General features: G+C 44.4%; 1 protein-coding gene across 2 annotated transcripts in view; it reads left to right on the top strand.

Moving 5' to 3' along the window:
* KCNAB1 (potassium voltage-gated channel subfamily A regulatory beta subunit 1) overlaps window positions 1–24,422 on the top strand; it is a 217,664-nt gene that overhangs the window by 13,770 nt on the left and 179,472 nt on the right. The window contains exon 1 of one of the 2 annotated variants that reach the window (XM_081190503.1): window positions 21,933–23,669. The exons of the other annotated variant lie outside the window; for it this stretch is intronic. Coding sequence (XP_081046629.1) covers window positions 23,449–23,669 — 221 coding nt within the window. The 5' untranslated portion in view covers window positions 21,933–23,448. Of the gene's footprint in view, window positions 1–21,932; window positions 23,670–24,422 lie in introns of those variants that run through there. 2 annotated transcript variants of the gene reach the window in all.

Raw genomic sequence — 24,422 nt, 5'->3', positions numbered from 1 at the left:
GAAATAATGGGAAGAGGAGGAAGAAGAAAAAGCACCAGAGGGGCGACAGCTGACAGACACAGTGTCTTTAGAAAGCATTCCAGACCCCCCCCCAAAATCCGGCGAGCATTGAAAGTAGGAAAGCAAATAGCTCAAAGGCAGAGGGCAGTTTTCAGCACCTGTAGCGATGACACATGAGGAAATGGGAGAGATTGAGGGGGTGGAGACTCATTCAGGGCAACACCATTATTCCCAAGCCTCTCTCTGTGAATATTGAATAAAAAGCGGTTGGTAAGGACTTTCCTTGTCTTATCCATTCCTGGCAACCTGCCGTGGGGGTTGGTTCCTCTGTCGCCTGACAGCCTGAGAACTGTTTGGTTTGATTCAGAGACATCATATTCTTTCCTCAGAATGGGTCTAATAAAGTGAATTTCCTAAGCAGTCATTTAAGACTCCCAACAGGGAATTAATTGTGTTAACTGGTGTACTGAATGGTTCCAAAAGATTAGCTACTTCAAGGTTGTGCAATGGGCATAGAAATCTCTTTTGTTCTGATGTATATGTGTAATCATTGCAAACTGTAAATTGCACTCTTACTTGCAAATACACTAGCATGTGTTGTTGTTTTTTGTAAGAAAAAAGTCAAATAGCAGCTAGCTTTCTTTGCCAACCACCAGCTACAATAATTTGCTTGGATTTCTTTACTTCTGCCTCCAAAATTTTTTGCCACAAGATGTGAGTATCAGACTTTTGCAGAGATTTTTACAAAGTACTTTTGATGAAGTTAGCTGCAGGCTTTAGACTGAGTTCATTCCTTCAGTCATCTTACTATGGTATTCTTTACTTTAGATGCATTTACTAAGCTTACTGTGAGTGTGCCCCTGATTCTTCCTTTGCAGATGTGGCCTGAAGTTTCAAGCATCTGATGTCACATGATGTTGGGTGATTGACATCAGTCAGTGGCCTCTGAAGCGTTGTCCAGTTCCTCATCTCTGAGATAGGGGGTGCCTCACCTTAGAACCACAGAGTAACATTATGCTTCACCCTGGATTCAATATGGTCACCTTGACTCATTTAAAAAAACATTAGATGCCTTCTTTGTCAGCTAGAATGTGGAGATAAACAAAGGCCTATACTTTTTTAAAAAAAATTGCAGAAGTCGATGAAATTTGTAGGCATAGATACTTTTTCAGAGAAGTTGTAGTCTGCTGAATTTTGTGCTGGTCCCGGGGGTAAGGTACCGTGAGTGTAGCAGAGTCCACACGAAGCGGGGCGAGGTCCGATGCAGAGAGACGGGCGGGGAACAGGAACGCTGGAACAGAAGGCTGAGCAGGTAACAGGAACACCGGATGGTCGGGAATAGGAGGCCGAGCAGGGAACAGGAGTACTGGATAGTCAGGAACAGGAAGCCGAGCAGGGAACAGGAGTACCGGATAGTCAGGAACAGGAGGCTGAGCAGGGATCAGGATCACTGGAAGGTCCGAAGCCAACAACGACGTTGCTCCCGCAACCTGGGGCCGGGATGAGTGGGCTTTTATCCTCTTCTAAGGTCAGGGGCGGTCCCGACCCCCAGGAGCCCCGCCTACTCTGGCCTTAAGGCGAGCACTCCTCCTGGGGGCAACTAGTTCCCTTCGCCTCTCTGCCCTAAGCCTCTGCAGATCAGGAGAGGCCGAAGGGTTACTGAGCCCTGGAGGAGGCTCACCTGTGGCCACCGAGTCATCAGGCCCCTCTGGGGCCAGGAGGACTTCACCTGGGGCCAGCTCCTGCTGCACTGCCACAGATGCAGGCTCTTCAGCATCTAGGCCTTGCCCCAGTTCAGCCGGCCCTGGAGGCGGGGACTCCTGTGCAGGCTGGGATTCCTCTGTTTCATCCTCCGAATCGGAATCCCAGGCCATCACAAATTTCCTGAAATGTGCAGGGATTTTTGTGTGGGATGACAGATAGGGATGGATGGATCTGTCAGTCTTGGTCTCTCTGTTTCTCATGTCTTCAACCTTAAGTTATTCCCACTGCATTTCTGTATCAGGTCTCTTTTTGTTTGCTTAAAGCTGAATTTAAAAAAACCAGCATTTCTCCTAATGTTTACATTTTACTTGCAGTTTTGTTGGACTCAGTGCAATACAGCTTCCTGTGTTCCTAAATAACATTAATTTGGAACCTTTAAAATTTCCTCGTGTATCAATATATAGACTGGTGATATAACATGGATAATTACTCATTTGCTGTTCCTCCTGAATGAATTACTTTGATTAGAAGTCTGCAGATAAAAGCTCTTTTTATAACAACCGATGTCCCAGATGGTTTGACTGACTGCTTATATTTCTTTGGAGGTTTGAAGAAACAGTTGACATTTTGTAGTCTGCCTGTCTCTTTCAAATGATAGGGGCTGGTTGGAAGCCTCTGCTATTAGATACAGGGAGGACACTTCTTACAGCTCAAATATCTGAAGACAGCTCCTGCATGCATTTGACTGGAGATGCTTATAAGCTTCTGTGCCATTGGGAACTCTGACTGATGAGGATTCCCAGTTGTATAGAAGCTGCTATGTGCAGAAGGACTAGGAGGAGCGAATCTTTCTCACCCTTGGTGCTGCTGCTATTTATTCATTCATGTATTTATTATAGTTTTATACCACCTCTTTCTTCCAAGGTGGTGTACATGGTTGGTGTTATGTACTGAGTTGAATAGGATCCAAATGCAGTAGTCTGATTGGTCCTAGAACAATAGGATTCAGAATGCAGCAGTCTGATTGGTCCTAGAACAATAGGACCCAGAATGCAGCAGTCTGATTGGTCCACAGGAGCCACCCAATCCAGCTCCAGGTAGAAGTGAATCTGCAACCTGATTGGCCTACAATCAGGAATCCCGGAATTAGCCAATCATGTGGGGCCCATTGTGTAAATAATGTATATAAAGCAGACATTCTGGGGGAACTTCCATTCCTCCTCACCACTATGAGCTGAATAAAGAGCATGAAATCCACTCTTGACTCCGAGTATATTTCAGTTCTCCTCCTCCTCTTTTCATCCTCACAACAACCCTGTGAGGTAGGGTAGGCTAAGAGATGGTGATGGGCCCAAGGTCACTGAGGGAGCTTCATGGCTGAATGGGGATTTGAACCCTGGTCTCCCAGGAGGACTCTGCCACTGAAGGCCACGGCAAATGGTGGGCTGGCTGCCTGGCACTCTGAACAGGAGCACTTCTATTGGGGATAGCACACTGCCACACAGGGAACTCATGCGCACAGAGGAATGCTTGGCATTCAATGTGTGGCATCAGCTGCACAGTGCCAATCATATCCGTGTTGCAGCAGGAGAAACACTATCCACAGGATGTTACAGATGAGTCTCCTCCGCAATAGTGTCTATTCTTGGAAGGCGGCGAGCTTTTTCTTATAATGCTGGCCTCGTACTGGAGCAGTGGAGCTTTATCATCTTGGCAGCATGCATTCTGCTTTGAACACTGAAGTGCTGGCTCAGTAGGAAAGGAAAAATTGGGTTATGGCACTTCTTACTTGGGCTGCATGGGGTGAAGGAACATGCCTTGCTCTTTTCCACTGACTTTCTCCAGATTCTTATGGGAAAAGTACAGGCCTATAAATTACAATACAGTTAATGAACCTTCATTTCCTTTTCCCGGCTTGTCATTTACATGGATTGCTGGTGTAAACCTGCACTAGAGGATGTACTGATTACACAGACTAACCAACAAGAACTTTGAAGCATCCCATTTTAAGAAATCCACATTTCTCACCTTCTCAGGCTGCTTCCAAGCTGCTGTTATTTTGCAGATGGGATTCAGTCGCAGGCCGACAAATTCACACCGCACAACAAAAATGGATTTGGTGCCTTTGCGCGACAAACCTTCTTTTTCAAAATCTGACATTTTCCAGTAAGGAAAGTTATGGGGTCCAAGACTTCAAAACAGTTATAGGAATGTGGTTGGGTTTGATGTCTTTGGAGGGTCCCTTCCATACTTTTGAATTTAAAGCTGAAAAATTCCGCAGAAGAGGAAGATTGCAAAAGGGAAAGGGGAAAAGGTCAAACCAGTTTCTTTGTTAAGAAAATAATCTAGTCTGTTAAGTATCTGCTTTGTAATGTCAGCTAGGGCAATGAGTTGTACAGAATGTAGCTGGAGATCCTTTTGGAAGGTGAACTGAAGTGGCTATTTCTTTCTGTTCCTTTTGCTGGAGATGACGTCATCAAGGTCTCTCTGTATGTCCAGGCAGTCTTGGGACTGGGACTGGAAAGAGACAGAGAACTGAACTGCTTTCTGTGAAGAATCCAAAGCTGTGGCTTGGGTGCTCTACTCCCATGCAAAAAATACCTGAAAGGCAGGATCTGCTGGCATGTTCATGCTGTGAACCTTCCATTTTATACTCAGCCAGTATATGATTATAAATAAAATTTTATATCATAAAAAACACTATTGGTCTCCAGTAATCTTCATTCCAAGAAAGCCAATCTGAATGAATTTTTACTGGAACTCCTTAAACCTCTCCCCATTTAGAGACTGTGGTGTCCAAAAAAAATTAAAAATACCAGTGAGGGAATTCTGCAAAAGATGGGGCTGGCTTCTCTTACTGTGCTTTCACAATTCATGGCTAGCTTATAAAAAATCATTTTGGGCAGGAGTGGTGATAAATGAGGCTGTAACCATTTAGACAATGTAACTGGTATCTTTCATCATTAATAAGGAAAGGTTTTCAGAGGGTAGTTTAATGTGTGATGTATATTATACCAAATCATTATGATCTGGTTTATGTTGTACTTTCTGCAGTGATCAAGTTTTTCTTTTCAAATTATGTTTTTAATTAGTTTTAGGCATCTGCTACTCTTGACTGAGCTGGTATCCTCGAAACCAGAGTATTGGCTAAGCAACAGCAAAGGACATTGACTGATATTTCCTATATCAAACTTAATTAATTTTTATATAGGTTCATTACAATAACTGCTATTATTCTTTAAGAAAATGCCATTAGGAAGCTTGACAGATCAAATTAATTTGCAGTGTATGGTGCTCATCTGCAATACAAAATGGTTTTTCATACATCCCTGTGTTACTTGTGAGCACATGTGAATGTCCTTAATGAAGAATAGATATCAACAAGTCACTAGGAAAGTGGTGCGACAGGAAAGCATCAAGGAACCGGATCTGGCTTCACTCTATTTTCCAAAGGCAAAATAAGACACTCATTTATTCAGGCTCCAATAATAAAATACATTTTTAATTGCATCTTGAATGGAAATGACCCATTTGGGGAAAACGAAGAAGGATTTGCCTTGGGTAGGTGACAGGCTGAATATGGCAATTGGAACTTGCAGATAAACTTACTGTAGGCCCACTATAAGCTGAGAGAGAACAGAACACTTTTTTGGATGACTTGTGGCCTTTCCTTGCCCTCGTACATCAATTCAAACCCTGGGAAGGCCAGACCTCCACTCTCACAGATACCACTCTGAAGGGCTATGTTGCCTTGACTGAAATAAGCAAGAGGTGTGAAAGTATAGTTTGATTTTATGCATTCAGTTCTATGATGCAGAACACCCTGTTTAGGGACTTTCTGCCAGCTCTTGCCTTCTGTCCACTTGCCCATTCAGCCGCTGGCAGGTTGGCTGAACCAGGAGAGCTGGGCAGACGAACACCTCCACCTCATTCACACAAAGGGTGGCTGTATTATTCTACCCATCAGCATCCAACACACTTGTACAATTCACTGCACGTCCAGCTTGACCCTGACTCAAGCTGCCCCCAGCCTCCTGCTTGGTTGCTAGAAGTCCCTAACCACAGTAAGAAGAGAAGTGAAAATGTCCTTGGATGAGCTTACTTTCTCTGGTTGAAGTTAGTCCAGCTTGGAGACAGCAGCTTCTCTGTGAACAGCAAACCTGAGCAGAATACATTTTTTGTATTTCCCCAATCTACTTTCCCTTAACTTGGAAGAAAACAAATTGAGCTAGAACGTTATATTGGAGGTGGCGGGGGGGTGGGGATGGGGGTGCAGTTCCTCTGAAGGAAGCCTCAGGGGTCTGATATGCATTGGCATTACATTTGCTTTTCTGCACCCAGTGGCTTCTGCCATCTGCCTCTTGAAACTAGTTGTGAGACGTGTTTCAGCGCATGAATCCTTGCCATGCCCAGAAATTGTTGGTAGCAAGTGCTAAAGTGATCATGTGAAAGTAGCCATTGCCTAGTCAGATGACTATTTTGGCAGGCTGTTCAGATATGCTGCTGTTCAGCCAGGGCCCCTGCCTAGATCTTACATGACAGACCTCAGACTTCAGGCGTATATAATAACTAGTGCAGAGAAATTAAGCTTTCTGTCCTAGAGTTCCCTAATTATGTTTTATTTCTGAGAGAATTTGCTTCATGTTATTATTTTACTTAGGGCATTTCTTTTTTTCCTTTTTATAAATAACAACATGTTAGGAGTTTGGCTTAAGATAACACACATAAATGCATCACTCCAATGACTACTAGACACAATGGCACAGTTCAGTGCTATTTTTCTAGAAAAAACGGTGCACGATGAACACCACCCTTGCTCTCTTACGATGGCAATGGCACCTACCTGAGAGGTGCCAGAACTGAGTTCCAGCTGAAAAAAAGCCATGGCTATGTTCTACCTCCACTGGTGGAGACAGTAAAGGTAAATAACGCCTGGACGGTTAAGTCCAGTCAAAGGCGACTATGGTGTGCGGCGCTCATCTCGCTTCAGGGCAAGGGAGCCAGCGTTTGTCCACAGGCAGCTTTCCGGGTCATGTTGGCAGCATGACTAAATCACTTCTGGTGCAACAGTACACTATGACGGAAGCCTCTCCAACCTTCCCACCACAGTGGTACCTATTTCACAGAATCATAGAATCATAGAATTATAGAGTTGGAAGAGACCACAAGGGCCATCGAGTCCAACCCCCTGCCAAGCAGGAAACATCATCAGAGCACTCCTGACATATGGTTGTCAAGCCTCTGCTGAAAGACCTCCAAAGTAGGAGACTCCACCACACTCCTTGGCAGCAAATTCCACTGTTGAACAGCTCTTACTGTCAGGAAGTTCTTCCTAATGTTTAGGTGGAATCTTCTTTCTTGTAGTTTGAATCCATTGCTCCGTGTCAATCCATTGCTCCATGTCAAATTTATTAATTTGTACTGGTATGTTTTCGAACTTCTAGGTTGGCAGAAGCTGGGACGGAGCAACGGGAGCTCACTCTGTCACAGGGATTTGAACCGCTGACCTTCTGATTGGCAAGCCCAAGAGGCTCAGTGGTTTAGACCACAGCGCCACCTGCATCCCAGGTGGAGACTGTACAACTCTGAATACCAGTTGCTGAGAATAGCAGATGAGGAAAGTGCTCTTGCACTTAGCTTAGGTCCTGCTGGCCAGTTTCCCACAGGCCTCTGACTGGCCACTGTGAGAACAGAATGCTGGACTAGATGGGCTACTGGTCTGATCCAATAAGTTCTTAAGTTCCAGTAACAGAGGTAAAAAGGTAAAGGGACCCCTGATCATTAGGTCCAGTCGTGACCGACTCTGGGGTTGCGGCGCTCATCTCGCTTTATTGGCTGAGGGAGCCAGCGTACAGCTTCCAGGTCATGTGGCCAGCATGACTAAGCCGCTTCTGGTGAACCAGAACAGCACACGGAAATGCCGTTTACCTTCCCACCGGAGGGGTACCTATTTATCTAATTGCACTTTGACGTGCTTTCGAACTTCTAGGTTGGCAGGAGCAGGGACTGAGAAACGGGAGTTCACCCCATCACGGGGATTCGAACCACCAACTTTCTGACCAGCAAGCCCTAGGCTCTGTGGTTTAACCCACAGCGCCACCTGTGTCCCTGCAACAGAATCACAAGTGGGAGGGTGATATTGCACCGATTTTGCTTGTTGGCTTTCAATAGGCACCTGATTGGCCACCATGACTGGTCCTGTAGGGTTCTTATGGAGTTGGACAGGAGAGGATTAATAGAACTGGAGGCTGCTTTATCATGCACAGCCTGCCACAAAGCCTGATTAGAATTACAGAAACACTTTCTCACATTCTGCTGGAGCATGAGATGCATTTTACCAAACTTACCAAAATGGTGCTTTAAAAAAATAACAAAACACTATGCACCTGTGCCATGCCCCACTCCTGGGTCCACCTGTGACTCTGCATTATTGCCACACCCTCAGTTATGTCCTGTTCCTATGCACAGATCTGATCATGGGCTCAGGCCATAAGTCATATTTCTCAAATTATAAGCGACTGTTCCTAAGAGGTAGCTTAAATATTAATTGCAACGAGAAGCAGATTACCCTCTCCTTTAAGTGATTGCTCCGTATATTTAGGAAACTGAAACTGTGCAAGTTTAGAAACATGTATTTAAGAAGCCCTTTTGATATGTGAAATGTAGGATTCTATCCTAGATCCACATCTTTGGAAGTAAGCCCCAAGGAACTCAGTAGGGCTTACTTCTCGGTAGCCGTGCATTGCTAGGTTTTAAATTCTCTGCAATCACTGATCAATGTGCTTTCAGTCCTCAGGGTGTCTCAGTTGAAAGCAGGTGCTGACACACAGATTGATATATATTTCATCCTGGGAGATTTATAAGTTTAGTTGATCCAATTAAAGTAAGCCAAAGAAGCTCTCCAAATGTTCCAGAGTTTGAACTATATTTTAACGCTGAGCTCAAAAGCCACTGCCTATTACTTTTTCTTAAGTGGCATATCAGCATTTATAGTTCCCCCTGCAGCATGGGGTGGTGATCTATCATGTGCCTATTGGAATTTTAAGGGTCTCTATCTTTCTGTCACTTCAAACACAGCACTCTCTGCTAAGGCTGCCAGTTAAATTTCATAGATGAAGACACCCCAGGCAGCTATGAAAAGCAGATGGGTATTCTCGTGGATTCTAGTACTGTCAATCAAAATAACATGGGATTGTAACTGCCAGCACCCACTAGGGCGGGTGAAGGGGAAAATGTACTCTCTGCCTAGTGGTCCCATCATAGAATTGTAGAGTTGGAAGAGACCCTGAGGATCATCTAATCCAGGAATATGAAGCTGCCCCGTATGGGGATCGGACCAGCAACCTTAGATTTATCAGCACCACACTCTAACCAACTGAGCTATCCACTTGGATAACCACAAAACAATAGTAAAAGCCCCTGTGCCGTAGTGCCTGACTAGAACCAGAAAGGCTTGGGTTTGAATCCTCACTGAGAGATCTTGGGCCAGTCTCCATCACTCACCCTAACCTTCATTGCACTGTTGTTGTGAAGATAAAAGGGGGGGCAAGCTATATATTGCACTGAGCTCCTTACAATAAAAAAGGGATATGAAATAATAAATAATTGTGCAAAAACATAACAGTGCAAATACAGTCAATTTCTGGCTACCAGTTAAACACTGGAACATTTTGATGGCATAAATTACAAGCATGCTGGAGTTTGTGCATCTCCTGCAAGACATACTTTTGAGTTTGGATGGCACAGATAGCACAATTAAGTCAATAGGATAGCTTGCAAAGACCTGGGGTGGATGTGAGAATCCACGCAGGTGTGTATATTTGGAGCAAGATTGAATCATAGAATCATAGAATCATAGAGTTGGAAGAGACCACAAGGGCCATCGAGTCCAACCCCCGTCCAAGCAGGAAACACCATCAGAGCACTCCTGACATATGGTTGTCAAGCCTCTGCTTAAAGACCTCCAAAGTAGGAGACTCCACCACACCCCTTGGCAGCAAATTCCACTGTCGAACAGCTCTTACTGTCAGGAAGTTCTTCCTAATGTTTAGGTGGAATCTTCTTTCTTGTAGTTTGGATCCATTGCTCCGTGTCCGCTTCTCTGGAGCAGCAGAAAACAACCTTTCTCCCTCCTCTATATGACATCCTTTTATATATTTGAACATGGCTATCATATCACCCCTTAACCTCCTCTTCTCCAGGCTAAACATGCCCAGCTCCCTTAGCCGTTCCTCATAGCCAATTGAATACTGACGCACACATTTATTTATCCTTGCTAACTTCCTCTTCACAGAAGTTGGATTTAGAGACTTCACTGGAGCCAGCAACCCAAAAAGAAAGACTTCTTGACCAGATTTTCCTGAGGCTAAATTTGAACACAAGATTGTGCTTTTGGAGGGGACCCCACAATGTCACATGCAATGCCTGTGAAAATCATGCCATGTGTGATGGGATATGTCTCGCCTGTGCAGCATTTTTTATTTTATTTTAAAGAAACGTATAGTCCTTTTGATTCTCTGAGAGCCAAGGTTTCAAGTCTTCCAGGGCTTACCTTGATGCTTGGTTTCCTTCGAAGCCAGGTTATGTGGGGTTTTTGGCATTTGCATTAATTTACAAATATACTTAGGGACGCGGGTGGCGCTGTGGGTTAAACCACAGAGCCTAGGGCTTGCTGATCAGGATGTCGGTGGTTCGAATCCCCTTGATGGGGTGAGCTCCCATTCCTTGATCCCTGCTTCTGCCAACCTAGCAGTTCGAAAGCACATCAAAGTGCGAGTAGATAAATAGGTACCACTCCGGCGGGAATGTAAACGGCGTTTCCGTGCGCTGCTCTGGTTTGCCAGAAGCAGCTTAGTTATGCTGGCCACATGACCCGGAAGCTGTACACCGGCTCCCTTGGCCAATAAAGCGAGATGAGCACCGCAACCCCAGAGTCGGCCACGACTTGACCTAATGGTCAGGGGTACCTAACAAATATACTGGTTGAGATTAGGTGGCAATTCACAGATTAATAACCCAAAGTTTACTGCTCCCATGGGGGTGGATCTCACACTCTAAAAATGCTTCCAGAGCTCCTTTTAAGCTCTCTGATCTGCAGCGCCTCTGTTTGACTCTGAACTGCTCATTTCCCCCATCAAATTAGCACATTTCTGTAGCTGTGAGGGGGAGGGGGAAGCTAAGCCCCCTCGCATAAATTATCCTGCCATTTCCTTAGCCATACAAAGGAAAGACCTTTCTAGGGCCATTGGTGCTGACCTTTCTGTAAAAGGGGGTCTGCCAGGCTAAATTTGACCAACCAGTTTTTGCCTCTTTTGCAGGAAGGGGGGAGGGACACCCTTGAGAGACCATTCAGACCATAACACCATATCATTCCAGTATATATGATCAATATCGCAATATTCCATGCCTTTGTACACTCCCAGTTGACCTTTCATCCTATTTTGCTTGCGGTCTTCATTGAGCATTGATTCTGATTTGTCTATAGGGTGGTTATATCACAATAAGGATTCATCCTGAATTGCTTATGGGGTATTTATATGTCATCCCTTTAATTGCTTGTTCACTCCATTTTTTCAGTGCATTTTCCTCATCACTTTCCTAACTGCAAAAAGTGCACGTACAATTTTTTTGCACCAGGGCGGCACAGAACTTTAACTGTGCAAACCTAAAGTTCTGGAATGTGCTTGAATCCACCCTGCAAAACAGTGACAGTCGGGAGGCACCCTTTCCCACCATAAATGTTAGGTTATGCAAATTTACTCACAGGTAGTCCCACTGGCTTTATTGAATCTTACTTGTGCCGCCTGGGCTGTGCGAGAGGGTATCTCACAGGAGTTTTGGAAACTCTGCTTTTATTTACAACCTGCAATAAGCAGCTGTTAGCAGGGAGTACACTGCTTCAACCTTGTCTTGGCGCTATGCTTCTGCCCTTTAAGAGATGTCTGGGAGGAGTGCACTTGCTGGCCTTTTGAAAGTGTGCCACTTCAGAGAGCCTGATTTAACATTTTTAGAACCGTGGACTGGAACAGTAGGGCCTAATATAGTACAGCGAATGGCACACTGCCACTTCAGCTAAGGCTGTGGACCAGATTCTGCTGAAACCAGGACCAGGTTGACTGGGCTTTGGAAGAGTTGGATAGAGATAGCTCCTGGATTTTGCTGCCCAGAGAGATCTAGGGTCATAGGTGTCATCTCTTGGGAGCCATGGTTGCTGAGGGACCCACAATTTTTTTACTGTGGGTGCCTGGCCGGGCAACCCAACACGTTGCAGCTGTGGTGGGCCACTCCATTGGCCCCTCCCACTGTGGCAGTGATGTGTGATGTCACACACACACGTGACATCACACACATCTGCCGGGCACCCACAGTGTTGGGTGGAAACTGGCATGCCTGTCCAGGGTTGTCAATGCAAAACGCAGTCATCTCAATTAAAGTCAGAAGAGAATTCCCACAACAGTCAGAAAAAATTGTTCAGATGTGCTGTTTCATATCATTTGCAACTAACATAGCACTGCTGATAATATGAGGTTATACTTCAAAATAAGTGCTTCATTAAAAAAAATTCAGTTGCACGCAGAATGTCAAGTTCAGAATAACCAAATTTGCAGGGCTCATACACTGACTGCTGTGCGAAGCAGCATGCTATATTCCGATTGAAATCCAAATGGTGTTTGTGGACTTCTTATTGACTGACAATTAACTACATTTTACAGGTTACCTATTTACAGTGAGGGTTTTTTAGGGGTACTCTCATTTTCCTACTCATATTGAAATACTACCCCGCAATGAGGCCAAACTTAGATTCACAAAATGTTTAGGGGTATGCGTACCCCTGCATCTCCCCTGGAGAAAGCACTGCCTTTGTATCATGTGATTCAAACATCTGGGTGATTTTAATTAAGTGCTCTTTGTTGACCCAGAGTAAAAAAATATATATAATCAAATGAATATAATCAAGGGCAGCTTATAAGATTACAAAATATAGTGAAGGATGGTCTTAAAGCTAAAGGTCAAATCTATCTTAATGAAATGTAAGGGATTAACACCTCTTGTAATTTGTCATTCCAGAATAAAATTAAAAAGACAAAATTTCCTTGCCTTACACAATGTCAGACCATTGTTCCGTCTAGTTCACTGTTGTCTACACAAGAGCTTTCCAAACTTTTCATGTTTGTGATGCACTTTTTAGACATGTATCAGTTTGTGACACAGTAATTCAGTTTTACTAGCTAACTGGAAGTTAAACTATTCCCATTCCAGTCCCAGGGGGAGGATGGGGAGTGTTCACGTGACACTCCTACACACTGCAGCCAACACACTAATGTGTCACAATGCACAGTTTGGAAAGCTCTGGTCTACACTGACTGGCAGAGGCTCTCCAGGATTTTAAGCAGCGTTCTTTTCCCAGTCCTATATGGAGATGCCAGTGACTGGAGCTGGGACCTTTGCTAACATCCTACGGCTGTTCCCCCCAAAGGTCAAGTTGTGTTTGGTGCACAGATAATGTGCTTTGTACATGTAAGTCTGAATAACCAATCAAAGGAGCAGGAAGCGAGCTGACAGCAGCCCGTTTGCCCTCCATAAAGGATTGCAGCACGTTCATTCTGAAAGCCTAGTCATTTGAATTCAAGGAGACGGAACTAAATGAGCCGTCCTAGGCAACGCTCCAGGAAATAGTGTGAGGAAACACTGTTTCTTCCAGCTTGCAATCAGAGAGGGATGTAATCTCTTCAAGCCATTTACTGTTCTCTTGTGCAACTCAGCGGCAGCATTAGTCACAGTGGGATTCTGGCCTTTCTTCTGAGGCCATTTGGGTATGCATTTCCCTCTGCCCAGTGGAACTGGCAGATTACAAACACACAACCCACGGAGAAGGGTAAACTTCAGCAGCACCAAGGTTGGCACCTGAACATCTCTTGCAGATTCGCTCAGGCCTATTCTATTTCTGTCCTCATCCCATCAATATCATTACCTTGGTGCCTTCTGCTAGAGCAGCTGTTATCACACTAAGGGGTACATTGTTCTATGGCAGATAGCAGCCCTCTTACCTAAACGTTGATAGGACCTGCATAGTTAAGAAGAGTTTTATTATTGTCATCAGCACTGTTAATGCTATTACATACCCTCCAATGTTTCTCCGAAGAAAATAGGGACATCCCATTCTGCTGAACTTCAGAGTAGAGTAGATAGCACAACGATTCCCTCAGCTCAGCTGAAGAAACCCTTCTGGGTTGACAAGCTGATCTCTATGGTGACAGTGTCAATCCAATGAATCACATAATATCTTGTATGAGATCTAACAATGGACTGTAGAGCAGAGTTGGCTAAATCATAAAGTGTTCTTTCACCGTTCAGTGTGACTCTGAATCGCAGCTGTGCCATCCATCAACCAAGCAAGCAAGCTGCGTGTTGCCAACTCTTCTGAGGAGGTTGCTCGTAGCAGCGCCACAACATTCCTCTAACATTTTCAACAGCTGTGATTTGATGGGTTTCTTTAAGAAGCCATCTGCGTAGGCAATGACAGAAGGGCATCTGCAACCATTCAAAGCTGGAAAGTTTCTTCATACCGTATCCTCTGTCCCATGCCAGGCTGATTAGCCTCTGCAACTAGAGTAGCCAAAGTCATTCTGTATGGCTGCTTGCTGAGGATGCTACTAAAGGAGGTAGGCTTGATTCTCCTTCAGTCCCTGAATATCAGTCTCATTAGTGGTCAATATTAAGACCTGGGTGAGAGGAACAGCAACAGCAATACTGACCCCTATGTGCGTAACTCAAGAGGTCTGGAGGGAATTGAAACTACAGCCAAATCAAACAGAATCACAATGAGAGGTTGACCTAGTGAGCATTGATGATGCTAGTCAAATCCCACTTCCAATACAAGCTGCCTGGCACCTCTGTTGTCAAATTCAGGGCAGCCACTTAAGTAAAAAAAACTGTTAGGATATTTCCGTTCCACCTTAAAAGGGAGCAGGCTTTGTGAGTCACAGAGTCTGCGTATTTCCTGTTCACAGGAAGTTTATATTTTGTCTATGCTTTCGTTTTCTCTCTCTGTGCCTGAGACACCGAAGCAGGCAGTCATGTTTTCTTTGTTCTGACCAACGCTGAATAAAATTGTAAATAATGCTCTCCTGCGTGCATCTTTCACTGTGCATTCTCTGCTGATAGAGCGTGCACCAGCTCTGGAATGTGGCAAGCTATTTCTGGAGCTCGTGTTGCTAATTGAATGATACTGCGTGTCTACAGAGGTCGATACACGTCTGGAATCGACGTGGGGGCATGATCGCTTTTGTCTCCCTGGAAGTATCCCAACAAAAACAAGTAGGGCTTACACCATATGGTTACAGGGCAGAGTGACCTCCCCCTGCTTTGCATCATGGTCCTCCCATAATGTTGTTACAAAGGTGGCACGCCAGCCCTCAATCTCTGCAGAGCGGTGCTCACCCAGGGTCATGTTTCCGTTGAGACTGTAGTGACTTTAAGATATATGGTTTATTCACAAATATACAACCTGAGCGTAGATTGAAGGAGTTGCAGATCTTGCACCATGGTCATCTCAAGAAAGTCCCTCCCTGCTGCTTGAGTCTAGAGCAGCCAGCCATGTTCCTCAGCCTCTAGGCTTCTGCCTTTTCAGCCAGCAGCCAAGATGGCCCTCTCCTTTGTTGTTGTTCTTCTTCTTCCCAACACTTCTTCCTTGCGTAACACAGCCCATTCCCTTCAGCCCCAGCTCTTCCAAGCCTGGTGCAAAAAGCTCAAAATCTTCCTGTGACATCACACCCAGTTACCCTGGCAACCTTTTCCTGATCCCCTCTCTCTGTCCACTTTGCTGAGCAGCATGAAAGGACAATTCCTTTGCATTGTCAAGGGCCCTTAATGGCCTAGTACAGCCAACTCCCCATTTATGCCTGGGTTACGTTCCAAAGCATCATGCATTTAAGTGAAATTGTGTATACAGTGGTACCTCGCGTTAAGAATTTAATTCATTCTGGAGGTCCGTTCTTAACATGAAACTGTTCTTAACCTGATGTACCACTTTAGCTAATGGGGCCTCCCGCTGCCGCCGCACGTTTTTTGTTCTCATCCTGAAGCAAAGTTCTTAACCCAAGGTACTATTTCTGGGTTAGCGGAGCCTGAAGCGTATGTAACCTGAAGCGTCTGTAACCTGAGGTACCACTGCATTGGGAACACCATTGAAAAAGCCTCTAAACCTCTGGAAACCCTTGAATAACCCTTTAAAAAACCCAAAAATATCCACCCAACTCCACCACAATTGCTCCCTCTAAACCCTTGTTCAAACTTCAACTCTACACAGGTCTCAAAGGTCTGTGCAAAGACTCCTGGGATTGCGCTTGCAAAGCCTTGTGGGATTTCTAGATGCTATTTCCGCACTATTTTTGCCCCTTTTTGTGTCACTTTTGTGTTTGCGGCGATGCAAACCAGAAAGTCCTCGGCACCTTGTATTTCCCCCTTATATCCTAAATATCTAAATACTGCTGTTTATTAATTTCTGCTATTCACTAATAGACTCTGGTACCTAACAATACAGTGTTTTTTCAGTTTAGAAAATTGTGTGTGACTCTAGCCTTCCTTAGCTCTATGGCTGAGGCAAACCTACAGGAAAGATGGACTCTGGGGTTCTAATCAGGAAAGTGGTTTAAGGAATTATCCATCCTCTGCATCCTCGGCTCTAAAGGGAAAATGATGTTTCCATCTGGCACCATGGACCACTTGTGCTGCGACTGTTCCAATTAGCCTTGCATCTGGATTTTCCACTGCCTCCTCTCTTCTTTTCAACTCTGCGCCTTACTGTCTTCAGTGCGATAAGCAAAGCATCATGCATAACAAAAGATACATAATTGTAGCAGTTGCAGGACGGAGAAATGGAATGAAGAACACAGGGGGATATATATAGTTACGGAACTTACGGATGCAGATTTCTGCATTTGCTATTTAATGCATAAGTGGCTTTTTATATAATGAATGACATTTAAATGCCTTTGTGCCCAATGTCGCGGTGTGTGTGCTCAGAGGCAGCTTTGGGGGTCCTTAGGCAAAAAAGGTAAAAGAAGAATTTTTAAAAGTCTTAAGATGAAGCTGGACATGTGAATCTCCAGCTGGGGACAAGCTCTTTGTGTCTTCAGCAACTTGCTTTGACATCTTGCTTTGTTTTTAACACATAGTGCTTGTTATCTCGGACCTTTGGCACTGTGGTTTTGCACCCTGATAATAATAATATTTATTATTAGTATTATTTTATTTATACCCCATCCATCTGGCTGGGTTTCCCCAGCCACTCTGGGCAGCTTACAGGTGCACTGCTCATTGCAGAAGTCTACTCAAAAGTAGACCTATGACATAGTCCTTCAAGGACTGCACTGTAGGAAACATTGATGCCAAATTTCAGATACTTGCTGTTTCAGCACTTGATAGGGTGTTGTTTGGGGTGGAGTTATTGACTGTTGGTTTTTTGTATCTCTTTTTTTTTAGATCTTCCTGTTATTTATGTGGAAATTGTTCAGTTTGGTTGCATATTTTTTACGTTTTATTTATTGTTCATAACTACTTTTGTTATGTTGTAGTTATGCACTTTTTTCTGGATGCAAGCCACCTTTGAGTGTGGTTTGAACTGTGGAATGACAGCATACAGATATAATTATTTATGTTTATATGCTCTTTACATTTTTCTTTCTGGTACAGAAAATATCCCATGGTCTCTTGATTTTTGCTATTGAGGGCTGTGTGTGTGTTTGTTCCAACTAGCGTGTGTTTAGGGAAGATTTTTTCAACAACAAATGGCTCATTGGTGGAAATTTAAAGGCTCAGAGGTTTTTTAAATTGAGAACAAAAGAAAGAAAAGCTTGAGACAAGAAATATCCCACGAAATACATTGATTTTTGCCCCTGCAATGCTTATGTGTCCAAGGCATTGTTAAGAACTTACTGGGAGAAACATTCTCCATAGTATTTTTCAAACAAAAAATGATCCACATAAGCAGACTTCTCCCGACTCCACACCCTAGGTTTAGTTGAGGGACATTTTACTACTACTTCAAATATATATTGGGATATAGCTTGGGGGTCGTAAAACAATCCAAAAAGGCAAAAATTTAGATGGCCAGATTCAGTTATTTTATTTTATCATTTTTTTCCAATTGAGTTCTCCACAATTCTGCAGAAATGTGTTGTTGTTGTTAAAAATCATGAAAATTCATCAGAATTTTTGTTCAGATTTTTCCTAATAAACATATTTTTACATGTGGTTTTGACTAACCTATCTCACTGGATTGTTGTGAGGATAAAATGGGGAGCGGGGAAACCTTGTATGCCACCTCAAGCTCCTTGGAGGAAAAGGCAGGTTATAAATGCAATATGTAAGTAAAATAAATAAATAATATGCACATTTTTGCAAGTCACGCTCCATAATGTAATGCATTTTTGTATGTTATTTTTTTTACTAATAGATGCATTTCCACCCCCCCACACACACCCCAAGATATGCGTTTACTACTTATTATTTGGTTTGGAGAACTACCCCACAAAATTTGGAGACGAGTGAATGTTGAAGGACAGCTGGGGTTTTTTGGGTTTTTTGCTTTGCATTTTGATTCAAGGAGTGTGACTTAGGTAGTTCATCATTCAAATGGAAACAAAACTGAATTTGTCCTCCATTCCTGGGGAAGGACAAGGAGCCGTGAGTGTTGGCAGCCAAGGATTCCTATTTATCTTAAGATGTTCTTAGTCTGGTGAACTTGGCTAAAAGTTTTTGGTTTTTTTTACATGTGAGAAGTTTGTGAGCCTGTTTGAGGAAGAGGGATTAAACCTGTTTATCTGTAGCAATGGATTTTGCGTTGCTTTAAAGGCATGCACATATGTTGGTGAAAACTTTACACTTATGCAATGGCTGTGGCGCCTGCTATCTCTCAGTTGCAGGGTGTGTTATATAGATGCTGTCCATCTTTCATACTCAATAAACTCATTTTGTGTTTAAGTGGAGTGCACTGTTACTGCTTCACTCTTGGAGCATGTCTGGTCTCAAACCAGGGGTAGGCAAACTAAGGCCCGTGGGCCAGATCCGGCCCAATTGCCTTCTAAATCCGGCCCATGGACGGTCCGGGAATCAGCGTGTTTTTACATGAGTAGAATGTGTGCTTTTATTTAAAATGCATCTCTGGGTTATTTGTGGGGCAATGGAATTTGTTCATCCCCCCCCACCCCCAAATATAGCCTGACCCTCCACAAGGTCTGAGGGACAGTGGACCGGCCTCCTGCTGAAAAAGTTTGCTGACCCCTGTCTCAAACCAGATTCTGTTGCAATAGACTTCTGAAGATGCTAGGATATTTAGCAGCGTAATATCTGAGCCAGTCCCTTTGGTTTGCTGATTACTCTACACAAGTGCAGCTAAAAAGCACAGAAATTGGCATTGAGTATGTTTTCTTCTTCTTAATTTTTTCAAAAAGGGAGCTTCTGGTGCTTAAGGCTATGACAGCATGTGAGCAGTGTCTGATGAAATTTTCGAGGCCAGAGTAGCATTTTCATTTTTGGGAGAAACAAGATAAATTATATGAAATGCAAATCTGATTGTAATAGACACAGGCTGCATTTTTTTCTTCTTCTTCCCCTGGCATTCAACTAATTTTACTCAGAGTAGACCCATTGAAATTAATGGTTATGGGTAAGTTCAATTAATTAAATTTTGGTGGGTCATCTCTGAGTAAAATTTAGTTGTATGCCACCTTGACTCCACCCCCACCCCCCAGCTTCAAAAAATGTCGCTAGACCTTGCTCACATGCTGCCATAGGCTTAAGGACTATAAACTTTCAGGGAGAAAGTTGACGTAGCATTTTTATATATTTTTCAAAACATCACAGGACACACACCGATTTCAGTAACTCTGAAATGATGGGAGCTTCTTCTTTTTGCACTCCAGACTGTCTAGGGGCCTCTACAGATATCCCAATTATTGTGCATTCATCTTGATTTGTGTTCCTGGTGGTATCAGGACAGAAATATATACTCCTTCTTTCAATATTCTTTGAGCCTGCAACCCTTTCAAGGTGGTGACAGGAAGAACTATACTGCTTTGCTTCCTTTCAGTGCACTCCCCATACTTTACTGTTGAAATGGTCTAACCTTTTATGCTGCAAATGTTCCGGGGTGTTTACTTTCCGTCTCGCTTTTGTTGCACTTTACTACAAGAGTGCCCCTCTAGATGGCAATCTAGTAGTATCATTCAGGAAGCATCGCAGATCAACTGTAATAAAGTAAAACGAAGTGTGAACTGCCCACTATAAATCCACATCTAATGTACTATTCATGTGTCAATGGCATGTTGCAGAATACACCTTCCCACCCTCCAAAAAATAAAAAATCACCCATCTGGAGGTGCCTTCCTAGTTTTTTGTTCCTCCCAATGCTTGTCAGCCCTCCCTTCCATGGTCTTCTGATTTTTCAGCAGTCAACTACCCCACTTGCACTTACCTAGCTAAGCTGGTGGGTTTTTTCAAGATTTTCAAGAGCTGCTCTGCAGCATTGCCAGATGACTGATGGTAGCAAAGGCCTTCGCTTGACTGGCCATTTCATGTATTTGAGTATAGTGTCACAGTAGCAAATCCTTATTCTGAACACTTCGCTGTGACAAAAAATGTCCTGTCAGCTTTGAGATATTTTAGATGCAGCCTATTTTAAATGCAGAGCGGCTTAGAAAGTCTTGGTTATGCTCACTCACACACACACTTAAAAAAAACACCCCAAACCCCTTTTTCATTTGCATTTTAGGAGAGTGACAAAAGTTCTGACACAGAACACTGGTGAAGGGCAACTTCTCCCTTATTTTGGGTACTTCAGCTTGTGATGGAACCAAGGTGGAGTCTAGAGACATATAAAAAAAGTTGTGAAAATGCTTTTTAAAAAAAGTTTTGAAAAATATATTGAATTTGCCATAGCTCACCACCGCCAGCTAGTGTCGCATTTCTATAATGCAATTTACAACACACTTAAAATGTTTTATTTGCAGCTGTATAGCTGAGTCCCAAGTCAAGGCTTGCTTTGCTCCAGGCCCCTGAGGGAATGCATTTTTTTGATAGACAAATTCAAGCAAATTGGAGTCTAGGTTCCTAGAGGGCAACAGAGTTGTTGACACTGTTCTTTGGAATAAAGAGCACAACTGTCCCATCCCTGCAGAGCATCTCAGGGATGCCAGAGTCCAGGGTTGGCTGTAAGATAAACATAAAGTGACTGACAAATTCAAGAAATAATAAAATAACAATAAAAACCTTGCCACACCAACTTCAGCAATTGTTTCAGGAACTGTTTCTCTGTCATTGAACATCTTAAAATGTGATAGGAGAACCAAGCCTGAATGTGCATGAGAATTTCAAGCTATGTGTCCAAGCACCATACAGGTGGCAACCTTTTTACATGTGTTTGATTGGCGCATGACCATCAATGTGCATGCTGTTTTTGGCCCTGGAAGGTGGTGGAGTGAGACGAGGGTGGAACAGGATGGGAAGGACTTAGGTGTATTTCAACAACATGCAAGATGACCTGGAACACAACCGGCATGCGTGTGTGTGTGTGTGTGGTGGACCACAATGAAAAGACAACACTAATTCAAAAAATTACTATTGTTGTTGTTGTTATTTCATTTATTTCATTTATCGATCACTTCCCATGAAGCATCCCAAAGCAATTTACAATATAATAACACACACACACAACATATACAGCAACTCTCAACTTATGGACAGGTTACATTGCTTAAAGCCAAAATTGCATAAAGTCAAAATACATTGGGTGCAATGGCGGGTGGAATTGCCAAAATTTCTACCACCAACCTGATGCCTGCCCCCTCTTTGCCCCCTTTAAAAATATTTGTCAAAGCACACAATGCACACAAGTTTAAATGCACCTAAGTTATGAGTTACCTGTATAAAAAACAGCTTAAAGCAACTGTACCTAAAGCCAATGCAAATCCAAGACAGACACCAACTGGGATAAAGAAGGCTTTAGCAAAATGTACTTAGCAGACACAGAAAGACAATAGAGGAGACAAGCGGAGGGAGTTGCCAAGAGTAGGTGCCACCACATAGAAGGCCCAGTTCCAGCACGGTGCAGAATTATCAGTTAATTAATTCAATTTATTAGTCTTTAAATTGTTTACATTTATATATATATATGTAAAACCAATTAAAAGGGGTAATCAAAGTCAAGCAGACGGACTGGCAGCTCAGCTCTTTCCATAAAACAGGCTGCTCTTGCTCCCATTTCACAGATGGAGAGCTAAGAGGTTGAGACAGAGACTGTGGCCCAATGGCCACAACGAACCTCCAGCTCATTAGGACTGAAGCTTCTGTACACATGGCTGCTCTCTGCCTTTGACCAGCTGCTGACATGTGCAGGATCAAACCTTTTTACACAAAGCAGCAGGCGTTTGGGGACGTGGGGTTTTATTCCCTTTGGTGGGGAGCAGATGTTGTGGCCTGCCAAAAGTGTCACCCTAAGCAATGGGGGGTGGGCGGGCGGGCATCTAAGCACCAGCAATCCAGCGCATGACGGATGTATGAACGCTCTCGCCTGCACTCACACCGCCCTGCGCCTCGGCACGCATCCCTCCCTTTGTCCCAGTCCTTGGGGATAATCTGATTTTGCAGCGAGTTGTGTGACGGGGATCAAAGGGCGTGCCACAGGGTATCTATTTTAGCCGGGGACCTGTTTTGTGAGGAGAGGAGATTAACCCCTGGCCCTCCTGGCAAGGGACGGATTGCGAAGGCAGAGGGGGCTTTAAGCAAGGCAGATGAGAGGGATTAAGGAGTTAATTCGGCAGCGTGCCCTGGAATAGTAATTCCTTTCCCCTCCCAGCATTCTTCGAGACGCTACAGCATGCTGGAGCATCGCTGGGCGCAGTCAGCGTGATTGTGGGGGGCGGGGGTACCTCCTCTCCGTTCAGCTGCGCTGCCAGTTATCCGGGCAGCCCGACCCATTGCAAGTGCCTGGCTTGCTGCTGCACACAAAGGGAGCCAGCCAGCCAGCCACCCTCTCCCGCTTTCTGCCAGCTTCTTAAAGGGAGCGCTGCATGCTCAGCCTCACAGCTGCAGCGCCGGGTTCATCCAGTGCAGCTTCACCTCGCTGTCAGGGGGTGGGGGAAAAGACAAAGGAATCCCGAAGAGGCTTTTTTGCAGGAGCCGACCAAGGCTCAGATGGATATCTGCGGAGACCTGCCCCGTGATCCGGTGCTCCTTGGTGGCTCCTGAGCTTTGCGCCTTCAGCATTTCCATGGTCCACCGGGTGTTGCAGACGCATCTTTGCAGTACGCGCCTGCATTGATTTCGATCCAGCAAGCGGAGTCAAGCCAGCATTGAAGCAGCCCCCATGCTGCTGCTTGGGGTTTGCGGTGAAGACGATGCAGGCTCGAGGTTTCTGAAAGCCACAGAGCAAATGGAGGGGGCGATTTAAGAGCCGGATCCAAGCGGGGAGAAGGAATCCTTGCAAAGTGTGGAGGATCGATCAAGACGCGCGGCGTTGCCAGTTCGTTTGGTGTTTCTGGCTTTCTAGCAAGTTCAGCACTCGCGAGGGGGACAGCGCCTCGGGTCGCCTCCGTCCTGCTGCAGATTCCGAAGTTGGAGAGCGCCCTTCTGAAGTCTCCTGCAGCTGCATTGTGAGGGACCGGCCCCTTCGGCGCACCGCAGTCGCGCTCTGCCACCCGAAAGGGGTCCTCTCTCTTTTGTCAAGAAGGGCTCGGCGAGCGCGCAATGCAAGTCTCCATCGCGTGCACGGAGCACAACCTCAAGAACCGGAATGGGGAAGACCGACTCATCAGCAAACAGAACACCACCACCCCGAACTCAGTCAATGCAGCCCGGGCGAAATTCCGGACGGTGGCGATTATCGCTCGCAGTCTTGGGACCTTTACCCCTCAGCACCACATTTCCTTAAAAGAGTCCACTGCAAAGCAGACGGGCATGAAATATAGGTATGGGAAAACTCTTTATTCACACTGTTTCAGTGACCTCTCTCACTCCCCACCCCACCCCCCACGTTGCGAGAGATTGTCTGCTAACCAACCAGGAAATCTTTGCATAAACCCCACCAGCAAATTTCTAGAGTCCAAGAAATGGATGCAGCAAGGAAAGTTTGACGCCTTTAGAAAGTCACTCCAGTCCTACCTAGGTTTCAGTCTTTCTCTCTCTCTCTCTTTTTGCAGAGTCCCCTATATTCTGTATTCTGGGTTTTCTGGATTATTTGAATTCTACCGAGTATTCAGGGGAGCAGCATTGCATGGGATGTTTTGCCTTTTTCCTTACTTGCATTTAGGACTTACTTGCATTTAGGACTTGGAATTAATAGATGACACTCCAGGCTCTGTTTGGGAAAAAGCTTGCCTCTCAAGGCACTTGCTGGTTGATGCAAAACAGCAGCGCCTGTTAAACTAAGTTAGATGGTCTTTGGTGCTCTAATTATCACTCATAGGCCTGGTAAGTGACTTGTTGTCTAAGGATAGGGAAGGGTTTGTTTTTTGTGAAATGCAGGCAAAGCAACATGCTTGTCCCTATAAAATATCATCTGTTATCCCAAATCATCTCCTCTGCAAAGTAGAAAGGAGAGCGAACTGAAGACTGTCACAAATGAAACTTTGCAGACTGAAGTTTTGTGTGGTTTTGTTTTGTTTTGCTTGGCCAATCAATCAATTGCAATTAATCTTGCACTTCTTTTTTTTTTAATGCCT

Source organism: Podarcis bocagei (assembly GCF_964188305.1).
Source record: "Podarcis bocagei genome assembly, chromosome: 4".
Classification (NCBI taxonomy): domain Eukaryota; kingdom Metazoa; phylum Chordata; class Lepidosauria; order Squamata; family Lacertidae; genus Podarcis; species Podarcis bocagei.
This window is presented reverse-complemented; position numbering and strand designations above follow the sequence as displayed.